Source organism: Rhinopithecus bieti, unplaced genomic scaffold (assembly GCF_001698545.2).
Source record: "Rhinopithecus bieti isolate Rb0 unplaced genomic scaffold, ASM169854v2 scaffold_28055, whole genome shotgun sequence".
NCBI classification, from domain to species: Eukaryota; Metazoa; Chordata; class Mammalia; order Primates; family Cercopithecidae; genus Rhinopithecus; species Rhinopithecus bieti.
In genome coordinates, this window is record NW_016812914.1 from 1920814 (window position 1) to 1940782 (window position 19969).

Consider the following 19969-nt stretch of genomic DNA (forward strand, 5'->3'; position numbering starts at 1 on the left):
CCCGGCTAGTTTTTTGTATTTTTTTTAGTAGAGACGGGGTTTCACCGTGTTAGCCAGGATGGTCTCGATCTCCTGACCTCGTGATCCGCCCGCCTCGGCCTCCCAAAGTGCTGGGATTACAGGCTTGAGCCACCGCGCCCGGCCAAGGTAACCCCATCTCTACCAAAAATACAAAAATTAGCCAAGCATGGTGACATACGCCTGTAATTCCAGCTACTGGGGAGGCTAAGGAGAATCGCTTAAACACAGCAGGCAGAGGTTGCAGTGAACCAAGACTGGGTCACTGCACTCCAGCCTGGGTGAGAGTGAGGCTCCGTATCAATAAAATAAAATTAGGTAAAATAAAGTAAAATACCTCTCTACACATCCACTAGCATGGCTAAAATGAAAAGACTGGCAACTCTACAAGGTGGCGAGGGTGTAGAGCAAACTCTGCTGGTGGGGTTATAAGACAGTACAATCACTTTGGGAAACTGCCCTTAAAAGGTAAGCACAGACCTAACCTAGCACCCAGGAATCCCACTCCAAAGTATTTTCTTTCAATAAATGGAAACATGCATTCAGAGACTTGCAGGCCGGGTACGGCGGCTCATGCCTGTAATCCTAGCACTTTAGGAGGCCAGGGTAGGAGGATCGTTTTAGCACAGTAGTTGGAGACCAGCCTGGGTAACATAGTGAGACCTTGTCTCTAAAAATCCGTTTTTAAATGAGCCTGAGCCAGGTGTGCTGGTGTGCAGCTGTCATCCCTGCTACGCAGGAGGCTGAGGCGGGAGGATTGCTTGGGCTCAGAAGTTCGAGACCAGCCTGGGCAACACAGCAAGACTGTGTCTACGTTAAAAAATACATTTAGACGTAAATCAAAAACGCTCAGCAGCATGCATGCCCTGCCATCGCTGGTGTAATGAAAACAGAGGGAAGGAATCTGAGTAAACGTCTATTTGTCTGTAAGTGTAAACAAGTATCGGAGGAGCGTGGGGGAGAGAGAATCTGGCCACAATGGCAGCCTTGGAGTGGCCGGGAGACAAGATGACGGGCAAGCCCTTTAGAACAAGGATGGTGAACTGCCCGATAAAGGCTGGAGTTCATCAGCTTCGTAGGCCATACTGTGTTATGAGCAGGAGACTGCCTGGTCCTAGAAAGGTGCTCCCAGGATGGCAGTGCACACAGCGGTGTGGCCTGCACCTATGACAGGGCCTTTACAAGAACCGGAGCCGTGGGATCGGACCTCAACTGCCAGCACCGTCTTGGAACTTTCTCAATTAAAACCCATGAGAAGAGATAACGATGTAAAAAGTACATCTGCTTTAGGCTCAGAAGCTCAGACTGCCGGCTGGGCGTGGTGGCTCATGGGTGGCTCACGGGAAGCCCATCTACTCGGGAAGCTAAGGCAGAATGGCGTGAACCCAGGAGGCAGAGCTTGCAGTGAGCCGAGGTTGTACCACTGCACTCCAGCCTGGGCCACAGAGCGAGACTCTGTCTCAAAAAACAAAAAAAAGCCAGACTGCCTGGGCTCGGATCCCAACCCCGCCAGGGCCTCTGTGGCCCCAGCCTGCATGTCCGGCCCATGCTGACCCGTTTCTTCGGGGACCGGTGCCGGGTCTGTGGCTGGCCCTCAGGAAGAGGGGGCTACTGCAGCATTGGCGTCGCCACAAGGGCCACAGTGCCACAGCCTGTTCCCGTTTATGTGCTGAGGGCACAGCCAGTCTCTGCAGAGGTGATGGGCTGTGGATGCCCAGCTGGGCCCCTGAGGAAGGCCGCCTAATTGGGAGGGTGGGGCACACAGGCCACCTGTAGACGCGCCCAGATCTGCCCCAAGTGCTGGGGAGCAATGGTTCCGGGCAGGGAGGCCTCCCAGGAGCCGACACCGGAGCTGGGCCTTGAGCTTCCAGGCTGGGTCAGAGGTGAAAACACGGACACTCCACCCCTCAGTGTCTCAGGAGGAATGAGGGGAGGAGGGTGGGTCCCCAGTAGGCAGCAAGCCCATGCCTGGGGCAGAAAGGGCCCAGTCACTGAAGACCAAAACTCTGGGGTCCCTGCCCTGGGAGGGCTCCCTCTGGGGGAGGCCGGGCTGTGCTTCTCTGCTGGGGGCCCAGGAGATGCCCTGTGCTCTGACTGCTCTGCTGTGCCACTCGCCCCAGGCCGCTCACGGATCCCCCCAAACACCTGGCCCCCCTCTGCTGGGGAAGGGGCTATGGCTGGCCCTCAGGAAGAGGGGGCTAATGCAAACCTTCTCTTCTGCCCTCGGGGTCAGCTGTTTGGGGCCAGAAACCCAGGTGGCATCCACGCAGCCCCTGTCTCTGCTGTCCTGGAAACATCCACTCCCCCAGCCGGTCCTGTCAGTTCTGCTTTCAAATGCCACCCGATGTGGACACCTGCCCCCAGCTCTGCTGGTCTCAGCAGCCAGAGCCTGATCCCTGGGCTGGCTCTGCAGGAGACCCCTGGCCCTCGGCACCCCTGTTCAGGGCCACACCCACCCTGGCACACACATGGCCACCACCCTGGCCTCCTGCTTGGGCCCTACCAGCCATGCTGCCTCAGGACTCTGCACACGCCATTCCCTCTTCTGGAACCTTCCTCTCCCGACCAGCCTCATGGCCCTCTATTTATCTTTGCACAAACGTAACCAGAAGGAAAGGATTCCCTGAACACATCATTGACAAACTGCACCCCCCCGCCCCGCTTTTCTCCAAACCTCCCTCCAAGGATCGACTCAGTTTCCCTGCATCACTCTGCTGCTCCTTCTTGTCGGGCCACTGAAGCATGAAGTTCTCCAAGGGGGAGATGGTTTCGTGGGCTGCCCGGCACCCATGGGCCACAGGACCAAGGCACAGGTGCCGCTGAACCAGATGCACCTTGGCGGCCAGGTGCAAGGCTGGGCCCTGCCAGGCAGAGCCGGTTCTGGGATGAGGTGCTCAGCCAGGCCCTCCAGCCCGGACGTGCAAAGCAGCCCACGGGCCCAATCCGAGAGCCCAACAAGGGCCCAGCCGCTGGCTCCACCCAAGGCTGCCAGTGAGCCTCGCGAGATGCTGCTGACATGAATATTTAATGCCAGGAGCAGATGCTCACAGCATGGGGGTGGTTATAAAACAGCAGCCAGGACAGCCACACGCTCCTACAATCACACAGGCAAAGGGGGAAGGCGGCAAGCACGGCCCGCTGCGCCGAGGCGGCCCACTCGGGCAGCAGGGCGCCAGCCGGGCTGCTCTGCTGTTGACTCCAGTTTTCTAGGACAGGCGCATCATTGTGCAAGTGTAAATAGAAATGAAACAGGGAGATTTTAAAAGGGTGATCGGGGCCGGGCGCGGTGGCTCACGCCTGTAATCCCAGCACTTCTGGGAGGCCAAGGCTGGTGGATCACGAGGTCAGGAGATCGAGACCATCCTGGCTAACACAGTGAAACCCCGTCTCTACTGAAAAATACAAAAAACTAGGCGGGCACAGTGGTGGGTGCCTGTAGTCCCAGCTACTCAGGAGGCTGAGGCAGGAGAATGGCGTGAACCCGGGAGGCGGAGCTTGCAGTGAGCCGAGATCATGCCACTGCACTCCAGCCTGGGCGACAGAGCGAGACTCCATCTCAAAAATAAAACAATAAAATAAAAAAAAGCTGATCGGATGGGACCATTCCGCCTCCAGCTGGCCCATGTGCTGGCCCCCTCCTCCAGGCTGTCCCCTCCCCAGCACATACAAGTTCTCTAACTCCCAGCCCCACCCTGTCCAGCTAAGAGCTACCAGCACCAATTCCCCACCTCAGGTCCCCCAGATCAAGAATAGAGGCAGCGTAGTCAGATATGAGGGACACAGGGGGCACTGTCCTGGAAGGGTGGGGAATAGGTGCCCCTGGCTAGGCACAGGGGGCGGTGCTGACAGCTCTACCCATCAGCGAGAAACATTCACAGGCTGCCATGGGACGGGGACCCGTGGGCAGGAAGCAGAGCAGGAGGCTGTCCGGCAGGGAACTGGGCTGGGCAGGGGGCCACAGCGGATAGGAGAAGGACCAGTGGGAAGTGGAGGGTGGCTGCCAGCAGTCCCCCAGCTGGTAGCAGTGGCCCATCCCTCCTTCCCAACCAGAAGGCCGGACCTGGGGCAGAGCTGGTGGAGTCCCCTTGTTCCCCAATCATAGGCATGGTAAGTTGCCAGCGGGCCTGAGTGGGACAGGACTACCCCCACACATTGGGGACAGTGACACCAGATGCCCGTGCCCCCCAGGGCTCCCCAGTGGCAAGACGGACAGATGGTGGGCCTGGGGGGGGCAGCAGGGCCTGGCTGTGGAGGCGGTGGCCACTTGCCTCCTGCACCTCTCAGTTTCCTCACTGACCCCCAAAATCATACCAGAACTCGCAGAGGGCGCTGCAGCCCTCGGGAAAGGAGGGTAGCTCCAACGTTCCTTCCCTGGGCCCACCATTCTCGCGGTTCCAAGCCTCTTGCCGCCTGCCGCCCAGGCTGCTGCGTCCCTCCTCCTGGGCACACCACACTCTGGCCACAATGGACTCCATTCAGCCCTGTGATATGAAGCCCTCTCTGGCCATCGGCCTCTGCCCTCGCTGCCCCTGCCTGGAGTACCCTCCCTGCCCCCCCATCTCTGGCCTGGAGTACACTCCCCTGCCCCCTCCTCTCTGCCTGGCTTCTTGGGAGTCACCCTCAGGTCTGGACTGGAAGCTGCTGCCTCCAGGAAGCCTTCCTGACTGCCACCTCCTCACAGATGTAGAGTGAATGGCTCCTGCTACTGACAGCTGCCCCTGAAAGCCCTCTGTCTGCCACGAGACGCTTCTCACCGGGCACTTCTGTGCTGCACCTGAGCAGGGACCATGCTGTGACCTGGGCAATGCTAGCCCAAGGGCTTCAGAGACTGAAGGGCACACAGCACAGCACATGCCCGACCGGCGGCTCTTGGCTAGTGCCAGGGCTACCTGCTCTGGGGACGTCTGAAGCCGTGGCGACAGGGGCTCCACTCTGCACAGCAGGCGGGCAAGCAGGCAGATTCCTCGGGGTGCCCGCTGTGGGCCGAGGCCCTGGAGGGGCAGCTCTGCGCCCGGCCAGCGTGTGTCCTTCCTTCCGCCCAACATCTCCTGACAGCCTCGCTTCCCATGTACCCTGACAGGAGAGTCAGGACCCCTAGCCGGACTCCCCAGGTGGTGCAGGCTGGGAAAGGGTGGGGCGGGCTTCCTTGCTGAGAGGCAGGACAGGGTCCCCAGCCTTCACAAGGTCCAGGCCAGAGCCTCCGCTCAGAGGTAGGACTCAGTCAGCTCAGAATAAGGGAAGGCATGCCGCTGTGTGACCTTGGGCCATTCTCCGCACTGTTCTGGGCACCAGCCCCGTCCCCACACATGGCACCTCCCACTGGAGCCGATCATCTGTGGCCCGAGGCCCCCGCAGCCTGCTCTGCAGCTCTGTCACCCCCTCCCCCAGCCCAGCATTCCGCGCCACGTGATTTATGGCTCCTGTCCGCCTGGCGCAGTCTCCATCCTGGAGCCGGCCGGCGGCTATTCCGGGGAAACAGACCAGAGCAGTGGGCCTCACGCTGGCCGGTGGGTCACAGCCAGAGGCGGGGGCGAGGGGGAAGCCGGTGGAACTGGGTCCTCCTGAGGCAGCCCCCCCGCAAGGCCAACACCACAGAGCGCACCCTGGGGAGGGACACAGCCCAGGGTCGGGGTGGAGGGATGGCATCTCAGGCCCTGAAACCAAGGCAAGCACGGCTTTGGGGCCAGGTTCTATGCTCCAGGAAACCTCTGAGGACCCAGGCATTAACCGGGGGGTCCCCCAAGAGCACGGGAATCCAAGAAAGGGGTTCACCTGGGGGCCTAGGATGGAGAGGGAGCCAGTGGGAAGGAGAGGCAGGGTGGGGTTGGCCTCTTTGTTCTGAGCCGCCATCAGAGTCATACTGGTGTAGACAGGGGAGCTGGCTCTCCCGGAGATCAGGTGACCGGGGTCCCTGGGGGCTCAGGGCACAGCGATGCATTGTGGGATGGAGCTACTGGTCCCCGTGCAGGAAGGAAGACGGTCAGCCCCGTCCCCCGCCCTGGACCAAGCCTGCCCTGCCGCTCCCGGGAAAGCCCAGCCTCCCTGTGATGCAGGTCCTTCCCAAGGCCCAAGCTTCAGAGACAGCCAGCTCTGCCCAAGAACCCGCCGGGGGAACCGCTTCCCTCATGAGGCAGCAAAGGCCAGGAAAGTCAGGCCAAGGCCCCGAGTCCCCCAGGACAGGTGCTGCTGGGCCAACCTGCTCCCCAGGAGGCTGCCGCTAGACACCTCCTGCAAAAGAAAAAAGGTGGAGGCGGAGCCTCACTTGCAAGGCGGAGCCTCAGGCTGGAGGGAGGAGCCTCGGCTGCCTCAGGAACCGGGGCAGCATCCTCCTACCTCCTCCACCTCCTCCATCCTCACTTGGAAGCACAGCCCTCCAACCTAACCTCACAAAGTCCCAGGGCTGTAGGTGGGAGGGGAAAGGCGGCCAGTGCCCCTTCCCCACACCCCCGGGCAGGGGAAGGGGGCCAGCTGGCACCCAGTGGACTGAAGCGTGCCGGAGAGGAGCCCTCAGGCCACAGCAGGGACCAGGCAGGTCGCTGGGTCAGAAGGGTGGGAGGGGTGTGCAGAGGCTTCCGGAACCTCGCGGCCTTGGTCCTAGTCCCTGCTGCATGCCCATGCCTGGTGCCCATCACGCACCCACCCAGCAGGCACTCCCACGTTTACCGCGCTCCGACGTTTACTGCGACGTTTACTGCGAAGGAAAGAGTGGGGGCAGGGGAAGGGAGGCAGGAAGAAGAGACCTCCAGGCACACAGAGGACCTGGTAAAATCTGAGCGCCTCAAGGCGCAGGTCCGCAAAAGGCCCAGGATGTTCGGCTCCCTAACTGGGAGTCCCAGAGGCTGCACACTCTCCCTGCCCTGGGGGCTGGGGCTGCTCTGGCCTCCCTGGCCCTGAGCTCAGGGCTATGGTTGAGGCAGAGACCGGGCTTGATACCCACCTGCAGCCTGAATGGTCACGGCAGCTGGGGAGGCGCCAGGGGCCTGTCCACACTGCTGCGGGCTGCGAGGTCCTGACACACAGTTCCTGCTCAGTCAGCGCTGGCAGACAAAGACACGAGAGAGAGAAGCGTGGAGCCCAGCACCTCTCCTCTGCCTGGGATCGCCCGGAGCACCCAGCACGCCTGGTGCGCACAGCCTGGCAGTGACCTGAGCGCGCTGACCAAGGCCATACCTGCAGGCTGCCAGCGAGGAACCAGAGCCTGGGGGAAGGAGGGAAGGCCGATGCCACTGGCCAGCCCCCTTTCCATGGGGAATAAGCAGGGAAACCAGGTTCCCAGGTGACCCTGGTCACCCTTGGCCCTGGCAGTCACAGCCTGGTGTGGGCCCTGCCTGCGCCACAGAGTCTGTGAGCAATGGACTCCATGGGGGAGATGGCAAGGCGTGTCCGAGGTTGGGTCATAAAAAGGGCTCCAGCTCCCAGCTTGGACGTACACGCTCGCTACCCTAGGGTGAGGGAGCCACCAGGCTGAGGAAGCCCAGGCAGCCCGTGCAGGAGGCCGCACGGTGAGGACCTGGGGACTACAGCCAAAAGCCGGTGAGGAGCTGTGGCCTGCCAGCCACCACACGAGGAAGTGGCTGCTCCAGCCCCAGTCGAGCCTCCGGATGAGGTGGCTCCGACCTGACTGAGCCTCATGAGAGCCCCCGAGCCCCAACGCCCCGCAACACGGCTCACGGGTTCCTGAGAGCTAACGGACACCCACTGCTCCATTTCAGGGTAACTTGCAACACAACAAGGGGTGACCAATATCAAAGATGGTCCCTTTGCTTCCAGGGAAGGACAGCCCTGGCCACCGTGGCTCCCCGCCCTGGCTGCACCAGAGAACATCAACTCAAAGTCGGCGGCATGGCTGGGCTGGGCGACAAGGCCCAGGTGAGGCCTCCCGTCGCAGTCCCCCGGGGCGGCCACTCACCTAACTCGGTGGGCTTCAGCAGCTCGTCCAGCATATTAAAGAAGGGCAGCTTCACTAGGCGGACTTCTGGCTTAAGGGTCTTGGCAGGCAACCGTCCCAGTCCGTTTAAGTACTTCCCGTAGAGCACGGGGTAGTCAATATTGGGGCCTGCCAGGGGAGTCCTGGGCACAGCGCCGACCCGGTCGTAGGTGGAGTGCATGGTCAGGGGGTCCAGGGGCCGGTGTGGCTGTTGGGCAGGCTCCGAGTTCTTCTTGGCGTAGCGGGTCTCGTACAGCTCCTTGATCTTTTTGAACAGCTCGGGGCTACAGTCAAACTGCACCAGCTGGAGGGCCCTGGTGACGAGCTCGTGCTTCAGTCCGCTCTTACTCCGGCCCACGAAACCCAGGAGCATCTGAAGGTCGGAGACTCGAAAACTCATCACCATGTTCTGAGGAGGAGCAAGCACACACGACTCAGAGGGCAGAGCTGCGAGGCAGGGGACTCCGCAGAGGCCAGGCCCTGATGCGGGGGCCGTGAGAGACACCCACTCGCCAGGAAGCGCCAGCCTTGGCTGGGGCTGGTGGAATGCCCTGCCCCTACGGTGCCCCCTCCCAGCCAAGCCCTGTCCCCTCCCTCCTTTTCATCAAACTTTCCCCAGCATCGCCAACGCAGCAAAAGCGCCTCTGACTAGGCCCCCTCCTATTTTAGGTTCTCTTTCCCTGTCTTCAGCCTCAAAGCACCCCCAGGGCAGGAACTGGGAATCGTGCTTTACTTGTGAACGGCCAGTGCCTTGCCGGCAAACACCAAGTGCCTCCCTGACCCTCAGTCTCTTCGTCGGGAGGATAACGACATAAAGCACTGGCTGGGCGGGCGCTCAACCCTTGTCAGCCACAGATATGTTTTCCCTTCGGTCTCGCCAACGGTAGCCACAGTTTACTTAGCACTAATCACCTGCCGGGAACCGAGTCGGTCATGTGATTATATACTTAACTCTGATCCTTAAAACACCCCTGCTAGGCTGGTGTGTGAGCTCTGTCACAAAAGAGGAACTGTCGGCTCAGAGGTGGCAGTGCCAAGATTCAAACCCAGACCTGGCTCTGAAGCCAGGGGCGGTCCCTGCTGCCACACTATCCTCCGGACAGCAGCACAGGGCCGGGCCTGTGGGGGCCTCCGAAACATCTACCGATCATTCCAGCAGGGTTTTGTCCCCTCGGCCCTGTGGACGCTGGGGCCGTCCTGGGCACTGTGGGTGCTAAACACCCACAGTTCATGACAACCAAATACATCTCCAGACATCGCCCTGAGTCCCTGGGGGACTGGTCCGAGGGGAAGGCAGCAGCCACAGGGGCTGTTGCGGGACCTGGGCCAAAGTGACGAATGAGGCTTGGCAGGACCTGGCCCTCATCCCCCGACAGGGCCTCTCCAGCGAAATCAAACCAAACAACAGAGCCCAGCTGACCCTAGTGTTTGATGTGGGGTAGCCTGGCAGTGGCCTCCCCTCCACGAGGGGTAGAACCACGAAAGGGAAAGAGGGCTCAACAGGCTGTAGCAGCCAGGTGTCCTCGAGGGATGGGCTGGCAGGGTTTTGGGGCCACCCACCCTCAGCCCTGAAGCTGGCCTGGGATGAATGAGATGTGGTGGGAAAGAGAAACTTCCAGGAGGAATGGAGAAAAAGCTCAAGTGTCAAGGGTGGTAAGGAAAGCTGGCAGGCACCCGAAGAAACCGATAAATCACTCAAACTCCACTCGAAAGACCCTGAGGGTCACCAGAGGCAGTCCCACTGGAGAGTCTACACTGCGGCCTCCGTGCCAGGAAGCGCTGGGGTTTCCAGCTCCCAGCTGCCCCAGGGTGAGGCCAGGAGCCTAGCCGCCCATTTCAGCACCAAGGCTGCAGCAGCCGGGGCCGCTGGCGGGGTCCTCATCTGTCAACTCTGATTCCTTCCAGCTGTACTGGGCCGGGATCCTGCTGAAGACGGAGAGGCTGTCCCGGCTCAAAACGATAGGGACGCACATGCCGGTGGCCCAGTCCTGCCCTAAGAGCCTCGGGAGAAGCCCCTTCCCATATCAGGGCTGCACGGCCCCATGACTGTGAAGAACCGGGATGCCAGCGTCTGCTCCCTGCCAGGCACCAGCGAGGCCTGTGTCGCTAATTTCACAATGACCACACCCATCGTGTAGGTGAGGAAACCAAGGCTCACAGAGAGAAGTGGCTGGCCCAGAGCCTCCCTAGTACATGCATGGGACTGGCATCAGCCCCTAGGCCCCCGGGCTCCCCAGGGTGTTCCCGTCCGCTGCCAGGGACCCTCACACACCAGCACACTGGCTATGGGGACCTGCGTGGTCTGCTGGGCCTCAGAGTCAGTGATGCTTTGAAAACAAAAATGCCTCACCTCCCTTGGCCTGACTTCCTACCTTGTGTAGAAAACAAAAAGGCTTGCGGACAAGATGTTTCTTCTGGAAGTGGCCCAAGGCCTTAGCAGGGAGAGACGATGTCATGTGGACACTTCACACTGGCAGCCTGGCCGAAGGCAGGTGGGCTCAGGAACCTGCTGACATCCTGGCACCCCGGGAGCCTCCGCCCCGCCCAGGCTGGACAGTGGAACCCCAGCTCCCACCTCCTGGAGCACACCCCTTAGGCGGCCATATGTTCACGACTCAGATTTCCCGGCAGCTGCCACCTCAGAGGAGCCTGCCCTTGACACTGGAGGGAATGCGGGGGGGACAAGCATTCAGGAAGAAGCCCCAAATGCCCCAGGATCACTTCCTGCCCTGGCTCTGAGCTGACCTGCCTGCCGTCAGAGCCGTGTTTATAAACAGCGCCAGGCCCCGGCAACTTCCAGAGTTTCAACTCCAGGCTTGCCTGGAAGTCGCGTGGGGAGACATCAGCCGAGACACAGCAGCTGCGCTGAACCTTTCCTCCAGCACAGGCCCCTCGGAGCACTGGGGGAAGCTCAGGAAGGCGCCTCTTTCCAGGAAAGTGGAGATGTGTGCTGTGGACTATTTCAGGGAGCTCACAGACACCCCTGCCCCAAACCTGCCTCCAGGTCTCAAGCTGAGAGTCTCAGATTTCAAAGTTCACCAACAAGCCCCCAACATTCATCCCTCCGAGCAGTCTGTGATGCACCCCAAAAGACAGAATCTGCAGCCATGAATATGACAGGCTGGGGAAGGCCCCTGTGAAAAAGGGGATGTTTCAATGACATTTAAGGTACTTGGAGCAGTAGCAATGGACTCAAGAAGAAAGAAGGCTCCCCGGGGTCCAGGCCCCCTTGAATGGAAGCTCACGGTTTAGAGAACCTGAAAGAAGGACCAACTTGATTTAATTGAGTTGGGGGGACCCAGTCACCAGAGGGTCAAGGAAAGTTCATCAGATCATATTTCAAGGCCTGGATGGTACAAAAGACTGCAGACCCTGCCCTCAGCCAGGGTGGGGGTGGGGAGTCCAGGGTCACAGCTCCAAGTCCCGGACGGAGGTTACATTTCAGGACTCCAGGGCACTTCAAGCCCAGAGTCTGCCACCTCGGGTTTAGGCCTCCACATCTCCAGGGCGAGTCTCCACTTTTCAAAACTCTAGAGAGGGACAGAAGTGTGTGGGGGGCGGAGGAGAGGGGTAGGGTTGGGAGGCGAAGAGAGGTGTATGCTGTAATCACAGAGCCCTGAGCACTGTGTTTTCAGATCCCAGTGGGTAATGTGAGAGGACTGAGAAGAAAATACGTATAGGTCAGGACTGTGGGGAGGGAAGACGTGAAGGGGAGGGGGGAGGGAGAGGTCCCCTAACCTCCCTGGAAGCCGTGGTTTTGCGGGCACTTCTAAGGGTTTTAGACCCTCGGAGCTTTAGGCAGGCACCTACAAGAAGGTACATCCCCTGGAATGCGGATACTCTGAGCTCAATCCCAGGATTAAAACGGGTTCCAAGCTAGGAGATGGTATCTATGGGACATGGGACCTGTACAGGACCCGAAGTATAAAACAGCAGCAGCAGAACTTATTCTAAAGAGGCTAATCTTGGACCCAGTGGGGACCTTCCAGAGATCAACATAAGAGAATAGGCAGAAAGACAGGAGACCTTAGAAACCAAAGCTGGGGTGCATAAAGATTCTGGGGGCTGTGTAGGGAGGGAGAGTGTCTGACCTAAAAAGTAGACTCGCTCAAGAGCAGAAAATAAGAGAAGCAGTCAAGGTTTGAAGACAGTATCTGATGCTGCACAGGTGAGGTTTAGAGCCCCCTGAAGCAGAATCAGTAGCCTCAGATTCTGTCCCGAGGGGAATGAGGTAGGACCAAAAGCACAGTCCAAGATTTAAGATTAAAAAAAAGGAGAATAAGAAAAGTCTTTGACCAAGAAAAGTGGTCAGGACTCCATCCTATGGGGAGGGAAAGGGGGGGCCCAGTCTTCCCCCAGCGCCCACTCCGGCGTGTGAGAGACGGTGTCGGGAAGGGGGCGGGGTTCTGGGACCAGTGCAGGAGCTGAAGAGAGGCTCAAGCCTGAGCCTGGACTCCAGACCCTAAGAGGACGTGCAGTGTCTTGGAAGTGGTCTCAGGGCCCTGACTCCTCCACCTGGACTGTGGCAGGACACTATCCGGGACTCAGGGGACCCTTCCAAGCAGGAGACTCGCAAACCCCAGTCCGGCCTGTTGGGCGGGGACGAGACCCAGATACCAGTCTTGGGAGCCCTGCGGGCAGGGAGGCGCAGACACTCCCCCAACACACCAGCCAAAGAGCAAAGACCCCGGCTCGGAACCGAGAGCAACGAGCAGCTCAACACGTCCCGCAGCCCGGGGGAACGGTGCCTCAACCGGGAGGCGCGGCCCCGGCCTGGCGCATAGGGACCGGGACTCCAAGGGCTCGGGCTGGGTGGAGGGACCCTGCCTGAAGCTAGGGAAGCGACCCCCGGAGCGAAGACCCGGGTGAGGCAGGAGGGCCCCGCCCCCGGCCTCCCCGCCCCCCGCCCTCACCCTGAGACCCGGGGGTCGGGTCTGGGGGCCGGACGGACGCGCCGGGCCGGCCGCGCTGTGGCGCCCCGGACAGAAGGCGCAAACCTCGACGCGGCCCGTCCCGCCCTCCGCCCACTTGCCCGGCCGGTGCGCCGCCGCTCACTCACTTTGCCTCCACCAGCTCCGCCGCCATCTGGCCACCAGGCGTCCCCCGCGCCGGGAGCCCAGCCGTCGCGTCACGTGACCGCCCCCACCAACTCGCCGGCGGGGCCGCCACCCGGGCCAATTAGCACCCGCGCGCGCTCCTCCCGCCGCCCGTGCGCACTGCTGCGTCCTGACGCAGGCGCGCGCGGCCGCCGCCCGGGCCTCGGGCCAATCAGGTCTGCCCTACACCGGCCCCTCCCCCCCACCCTTCTTCTCTCGCTCGCGGCGACCACGCCCACCCCTGGCGGCGTCTGACTCCTTAAAGGGGTACGAACCCTGCGCAGGTGGGGACGGGTGCTGGGTTGCCTCTAAGGAGGGAGGGCTGGAGGGGGCGGTGGCAGTGACAACAATGCAACCAGGTGCCGTGGCTTCCTGCGCGCGGCGGCCGCCAGGTGCGTGTCCCGAGTCCGGGCGGCGTCGGGCAGGGAATGGTTGCTCCGCCACAGCAGTCGCCAGTGCGTGCAGTGCGGCGCCTTGCAGCGCCGCGTGGTGCACGCTCTACGGGCCCCGACGCCCCGCGCGCTGCACATCCGGGTCCTGGTGTGCAGATGGGGCGTGGGCTCGGCACCCAGTTGGCTGGGGGCGCCAGTCGGAGAAAAGCGGGACACCTGCTCCCAAATTCTTCGGAGATCGTGCAGCCCTCACGTCTTTGCACCCTCCCATCCTGCCTCCCCACCCATGGGAAACCTTGGATCTGCACCAGCTGGGACCTCTCCTGCTCCAAAGCGCTCCTTGGTTGGCTTTGGAGCCAAGTGGCTTAGTGCCCATAGAAGTGGAGTTCAAACTTCCGTAATGAAGTATTTTAGTGCATTTATTTTTTATTTTTATTTTTGTGGAGACGAGAATCTCATTATGTTGTCCAGGCTGGTCTCGAATGCCTGGGTTTAAATGATCCTCCTGCCTGGGCCTCCCAAAGTGCTGGGAATACAGGCATGAGTCACCACACTCGGCTAGTCCAACATTTTAAACATAGAAAAATCAATGCAAAAGAGTCCATGTTGGATGAAATACCAAATTGTTATTTATTTGTTTATTTTCGAGACAGAGTTTTACTCTTGTTGCAGAGGCTGGAGTGCAATGGCGCGATCTTAGCTCACTGCAACCTCCATCTCCCAGGTTCAAGGGATTGTCCTGCCTCAGCCTCCCAAGTAGCTGGGATTACAGGTGACTGCCACCACACCCAGCTAATTTTTTTTTGGCCAGGCTGGTCTCGAACCCCTGACCTCAAGTGATCTGACCGCTTCAACCTCCCAAAGTGCTGGGATTACAGGCATGAGCCATCATGCCCGGACTCTTTTTTTTTTTTTTTTTTTTTTTGAGAGTCTTGCTCTGTCACCCAGGCTAGAATGCAGTGGGGCAATCTCTGGTCACTGCAACCTCTGCCTCCTGGGTTCAAGCGATTCCCCTGCCTCAACCTCCCTAGTAGCTGGGATTACAGGCGTGCACCACCGTACCCAGCTAATTTTTGTTTTGTTTAGTTTTTGAGATGGAGTCTCACTTTCACCAGGCTGGAATGCAGTGGCTCAATCTCAGCTCACTGCATCCTCTGCCTCCTGGGTTCCAGTGATTCTCCTGCCTCAGCCTCCCAAGTAGCTGGGACTACAGATGGGCACCATCGCACCCAGCTAATTTTTGTATTTTTAGTAGAGATGGAGTTTCGCTATGTTGGCCAGACTGGTCTACGAACTCCTGACCTCAGGTGACCCACCTGCCTCGGCCTCCCGAAGTGCTGGGATTGGGGGTGTTAGCCACGGCGCCCAGCCTGAAATACCAAAATTTGAAGTAAAGAGCCAGACATAGGGGTGTGCGCCTGTGGTCTCAGCTACTCAGGAGGCTGAGGCAGGAGGATCACTTGAGCCCAGGAGTTCGAGGCTGCAGTGAGCTTTGATCATGTGACTGGGCGACAAAATTATCGGAGATGGTTGTTTTGGACTAAGCTCTTGCACTAGGCACCAACAGACTGAAATAAACAAGACGTAGCTACTCACACTCAGATTCTAAGTCACCATGACAAAATTAAGTTATCTGACCTTTGGGAAAATCAGGAGGGAGCTCTATTAGCCAATTTTCTTTTCTTTTATTTTTTGGAGGAGTCTCGCATTTGTTGCCTAGGCTGGGATGCAAAGGCGCAATCTCGGCTCATTGGAACCTCTGCCTCCCAGGTTCAAGTGATATTCCTGCCTCAGCCTCCTGAGTAGCTGGGATTATAGGTGCCCGCCACCACACCCGGCTAATTTTTTTTTGTATTTTTAGTAGAAATGGGGGTTTCACCATATTGGCCAGGCTGGTCACGAACTCCTGACCTCAGATGATCCGCCCGCCTCAGCCTCCCAAATGCTGGGATTACAGGCGTGAGCCACCGCTGCCTGGCCAATTTTCCAAACAGGCCAGTTTCAGTCTTCAGTGGGCAGTGCTCTGAAGTTCCCTCTGCTTAATTGCTTTAATCCTTACATAAAGAGAACTAGCCTGAAACAACCTAGTGGTAACTAATGACTTAACACATTCTTTGCTGTTGGGTTTTTTGTTTGTTTGTTTGTTTGTTTTTGAGATCGAGTTTCTGTCTCCCAGGTTGTCGTGCAGTAGTTTAATCATGGTTCACTGCAGCCTCAACTGCCCGGGCTCAGGTGATCCTCCTACCTCAGCCTCCTGAGTAGCTGGGACGACAGATGCACACCACCACGCCTGGCTAATTTTTGTATTTTTTGTCGAGATGGGATTTTGACAAGTTGCCCAGGCTGCTGTTGAACTCCTGAGCTCAAGGGATCCCCCCAAAGTGCTGGGATTACAGACATGAGCCACCCCGCCCAGCCTGTTCTTTGCTTTTGCTCTCTACAATCCTTCTCTGCCTATAGAGTCAACTTCTGCCCAACTGATTGGAACAATTATCCTATTTTATGGAATGAAGTGTAGCAAATTGCAGTGAAGCCAGTTAATGTCCTTAAATGTGTTAAAATGTTGTCCATTGACAACAGAACCCAGCTCTGCCATTGCACATATGAGTCTGACCTCACCTTCATTCCAGCCCTGCTGATTCTGCTGGGGATGGGGTTTTTTTTGTTTTTGTTTTGTTTTGTTTTTTAGACAGGATCTTGCTCAGTCACCCAGGCTGCAGTGCAGTGGTGCCATCTCGGCTCACTGCAACGTCCGCCTCTCACGTTCAAGGGATTCTCATGCTTCAGCCTCCCAAATAACTGGGATTACAGGCATGCGCCACCGCGCCAGGCTAATTTTTCTAATGTTATTTTATTTTATTTTATTTTAATTTTCTTGAGACAGGGTCTCTCTCTGTCACTCAGGCTGGAGTGCAGTGGTGGGATCTTGGCTCACTTCAACCTCCACCTCTCAGGATCAAGAGATTCTCCTGCCTCAGCCTTCCCAGGCAGTGGGGATTACAGGTGTGCACCACCACACCGGCTAATTTTTGGTATTTTTAGTAGAAACAAGGTTTGACCATGTTGGCCAGGCTGGTCTTGAACTCCTGACCTTCAGTGATCTGCTGGCCTCAGACTCCCAAAGTGCTAGGATTATAGGTGTGAGCCACCATGCCTGGCCTTTTTTTTTTTTTTAAGTATAATTTATATTTGTTTTGGTGAAGATCCAGATTACAAGAAGTTGCAAAAATAGAACAGAGAGATTTGTGCACTTTTCTCCCAGCTTTCCCCAGTGATAACATTTTATATAACTGGCTGGGCGTGGTGGCGCACACCTGTAATCCCTGCACTTTGGGAGGCCAAGACGGGTGGATCACCTGAGGTCAGGAGTTCGAGACCATCCTGGCCAACATGGTGAAACCCCTGTCTCTACTAAAATACAAAATTAGCCAGGCGTGGTGGCATGCGCCTGTAATCCCAGCTACTCAGGAGGCTGAGGCAGGGGAATCACTTGACCCCGGGAGACAGAAGTTGCAGTGAGTTGAGATTGCGCCATTGCACTCCAGCCCAGACGAGCAACGCTCCGTGTGAAAAAAAAAAAAAAAAAGCCAGGCATGGTGGCTTGTGCCTGTATTCCAAGCACGGTGGTTCGCACCTGTATTCCAAGCACTTTGGGAGGCCAAGGCAGAGGTCAGGAGTTCGAGACCAGCCTGGCCAACAAGGAGAAACCCCATCTGTACTAAAAATACAAAAATTAGCTGGGCATGGTGGCGTGCGCCTGTAATCCCAGCTACTCGGGAGGCTGAGGCAGGAGAATCCCTTGAACCCAGAAGGCGGAGGTTGCAGTAAGCCAAGATTGTGCCATTGCACTCCAGCTGGGTGACAGAGTGAGACTCCAGCTCAAAAAAAAAAAAAAAAAGAATGGGCAGAGCATGGTGGATCCACCTATAATCTCAGCACTTTGGAAAGCCAAGGCGGGTAGATCACCTGAGGAGTTCTAGACCAGCCTGGCCAACATGGTGAAATCCCCTCTACTAAAAATACAAAAATTAGCCGGGCGTGGTGGCACACGCCTGTAATACAAGCTACTCAGGAGGCTGAGGCAGGAGAATTGCTTGAACCTGGAAGGTGGAGGTTGCAGTGAGCCGAGATGGAGCCACTGCACTCCAGCCTGGGTGACAGAGTCTCAAAAAAAAAAAAAAAAAAAGATTAAAAAAAAATTTTACAAAACCGTGCTGTGTTGTCCAAACCTGGGCGTTAATGTTAGTATAATGGAGTCAACTCAAGTGTAGACATTATTTGGATTTCACCCGTTTTTACGTGCACCTTCCTCTGTGTGTGTGTTTGGGTCTATGAATTTTTTATTTTTTTTTCTTTTGAGACAGAGTCGCGCTCTGTTGCCCAGGCTGGAGTGCAGTGGTGTGATCTCGGCTCACTGCAACCTCCGCTTCCCAGGTTCAAGCAACTCTCATGCCTCAGCCTCCCGAGTAGCTGCAATTACAGGTAGGCACCACCACATGCAGCTAATTTTTGTATTTTTACTAGAGAACGGGTTTTGCCATGTTGCCCAGGCTGGTCTTGAACTCCTGACCTTAAGTGATCCACCTGCCTCAATCTCTCAAAGGGCTGGGATTACAGGCATGAGACAGTGTGCGTGGCAGTTCTGTGAAATTTTGTCTTACTTGTAGATTCCTGCAACCCTTGTGGTTTGAGGTTCTGTGTAATCAAGGTACTGTGTCTGTGTTTTAAAATATGTTTTGGGCTGGGTGCCTGGTTCAAGCCTGTAATTCCAGCCCTCTGGGAGGCTGAGGGAGGAGGATTGCTTAAGCCCAGGAGTTTGGGACCAGCCAGGCAACATAACGCAAGATCCCCATTTCTACAGAAAAATTTATTTTATTTTATTTTTATTTTCTATTTTTTTGCGATGGAGTCTGGGTCTGTTGCCTAGGCTGCAGTGCAATGGCGTGATCTCAGCTTACTGCAGCTTCCGTCTCCTGGGTTCCAGCAATTCTTCTGCCTCAGCCTCCTGACTAACTGGGACTACAGCCGCGTGCTACCACACCCGGCTAATTTTTGTATTTTTAGTCGAAACGGGGTTTCAGCATGTTGGCCAGGCTGGTCTTGAACTCTGAACCTCAGGTGATCTGCCCGTCTCGGCCTCCCAAAGTGCTGGGATTACAGGTGTGAGCCACTGTGCCCGGCCCCCTCAATTTTTTTTTTTTAAATTAGCTGGCCATGGAGGCACATACCTTTAGTGCCAGCTACTCCAGAGATTGAGGCAGGAGGATCACTGGAGCCCAGGACTTTGAGGCTGCAGTGAGCTATGATAGCACCACTGTCCTCCGGCCTGAGTGACAGCCAGACCCTGTCTCAAAAATAACTGTAATAAATCAATAAAGAGTCTTTATCAGTTACAAACAACTGCCAAGCATATTTACAGAAAAAATAGTATAGGATTTACATTGAAATAATTGGAAGAGGCCAGTCACTGTGGCTCATGCCTGTAATCCCAGCAACTTTGGGAGCCCGAGGCGGGCAGATCACCCGAGGTCAGGAGTTCGAGACCAGCCTGACCAACATGGAGAAACCCTGTCTCTACTAAAAATACAAAATTAGCCGGGTGTAGTGGCACATGCCTGTAATCCCAGCTACTCAGGAGAATCGCTTGAACCTGGGAGGCAGAGGTTGTGGTGAGCTGAGATCGCGCCACTGCACTCCAGCCTGGGCAACAAGAGCAAAACTCGGTCTCAAAAAAAAAAAAAAAAAAAAAAAAAAAAAAAAGAAAATAAACAATGGGAAGAGTATTGAGGGAGAAAAATAAAACAAAATGAATTTTGTGTTGCCAATTGTTGAACCTGAAGGATGGATCAGGAGGGACTCAGGACGTTCTGTACCTAAAATTGCTGAGCCATAGCCTGGTGCAGTGGCTCATGCCTGTAATCCCAGCACTTTGGGAGGCCGAGGCAGGTGTATTGCTTGAGGCCAGAAGTTTGAGACCAGCCTGCCCAACGTGGTGAAACCCGGTCTCTACTAAAAATACAAAAATTAGCTGGGCATGATGGTGGGCACCTGTAATCACAGCTACTCGAGGCTGAGGCAGGAGAATCGCTTGAACCCAGGAGGCAGAGGTTACAGTGAGCTGAGATCGAACCACTGCACTCCAGCTTGGGCAACAGAGCGAGACTCCGTCTCAAAAAAATAAAAAAGGCCGGGCGTGGTGGCTCACGCCTGTAATCCCAGCACTTTGGGAGGCCGAGGCGGGCAGATCATGAGGTAAGGAGATTGAGACCATCCTGGCAAACGCAGTAAAACCCCGTCTCTACTAAAAAATACAAAAAAATTAGCCGGGGATGGTGGCAGGCACCTGTAGTCCCAGCTTCTCGGGAGGCTGAGGCAGGAGAATGGCGTGAACCCGGGAGGCGGAGCTTGCAGTGAGCCGAGATCGCGCCGCTGCACTCCAGCCTGGGCGACAGAGCAAGACCCTGTCTCAAAAAAATAAATTAATTGGCCGGGCGCGGTGGCTCAAGCCTGTAATCCCAGCACTTTGGGAGGCCGAG

General features: G+C 57.1%; 1 protein-coding gene across 1 annotated transcript in view; it reads right to left on the reverse strand.

Moving 5' to 3' along the window:
• Window positions 1-8351, reverse strand: part of PIAS4 (protein inhibitor of activated STAT 4) — a 24971-nt gene extending 16620 nt beyond the window's left edge. Inside the window, exon 1 of the mRNA XM_017847190.1 lies at window positions 7928-8351. Within this exon, the coding sequence (XP_017702679.1) occupies window positions 7928-8351 (424 nt within the window). The remainder of the gene's footprint in view (window positions 1-7927) is intronic.
• Between the last annotated feature and the right edge of the window lie 11618 nt (window positions 8352-19969).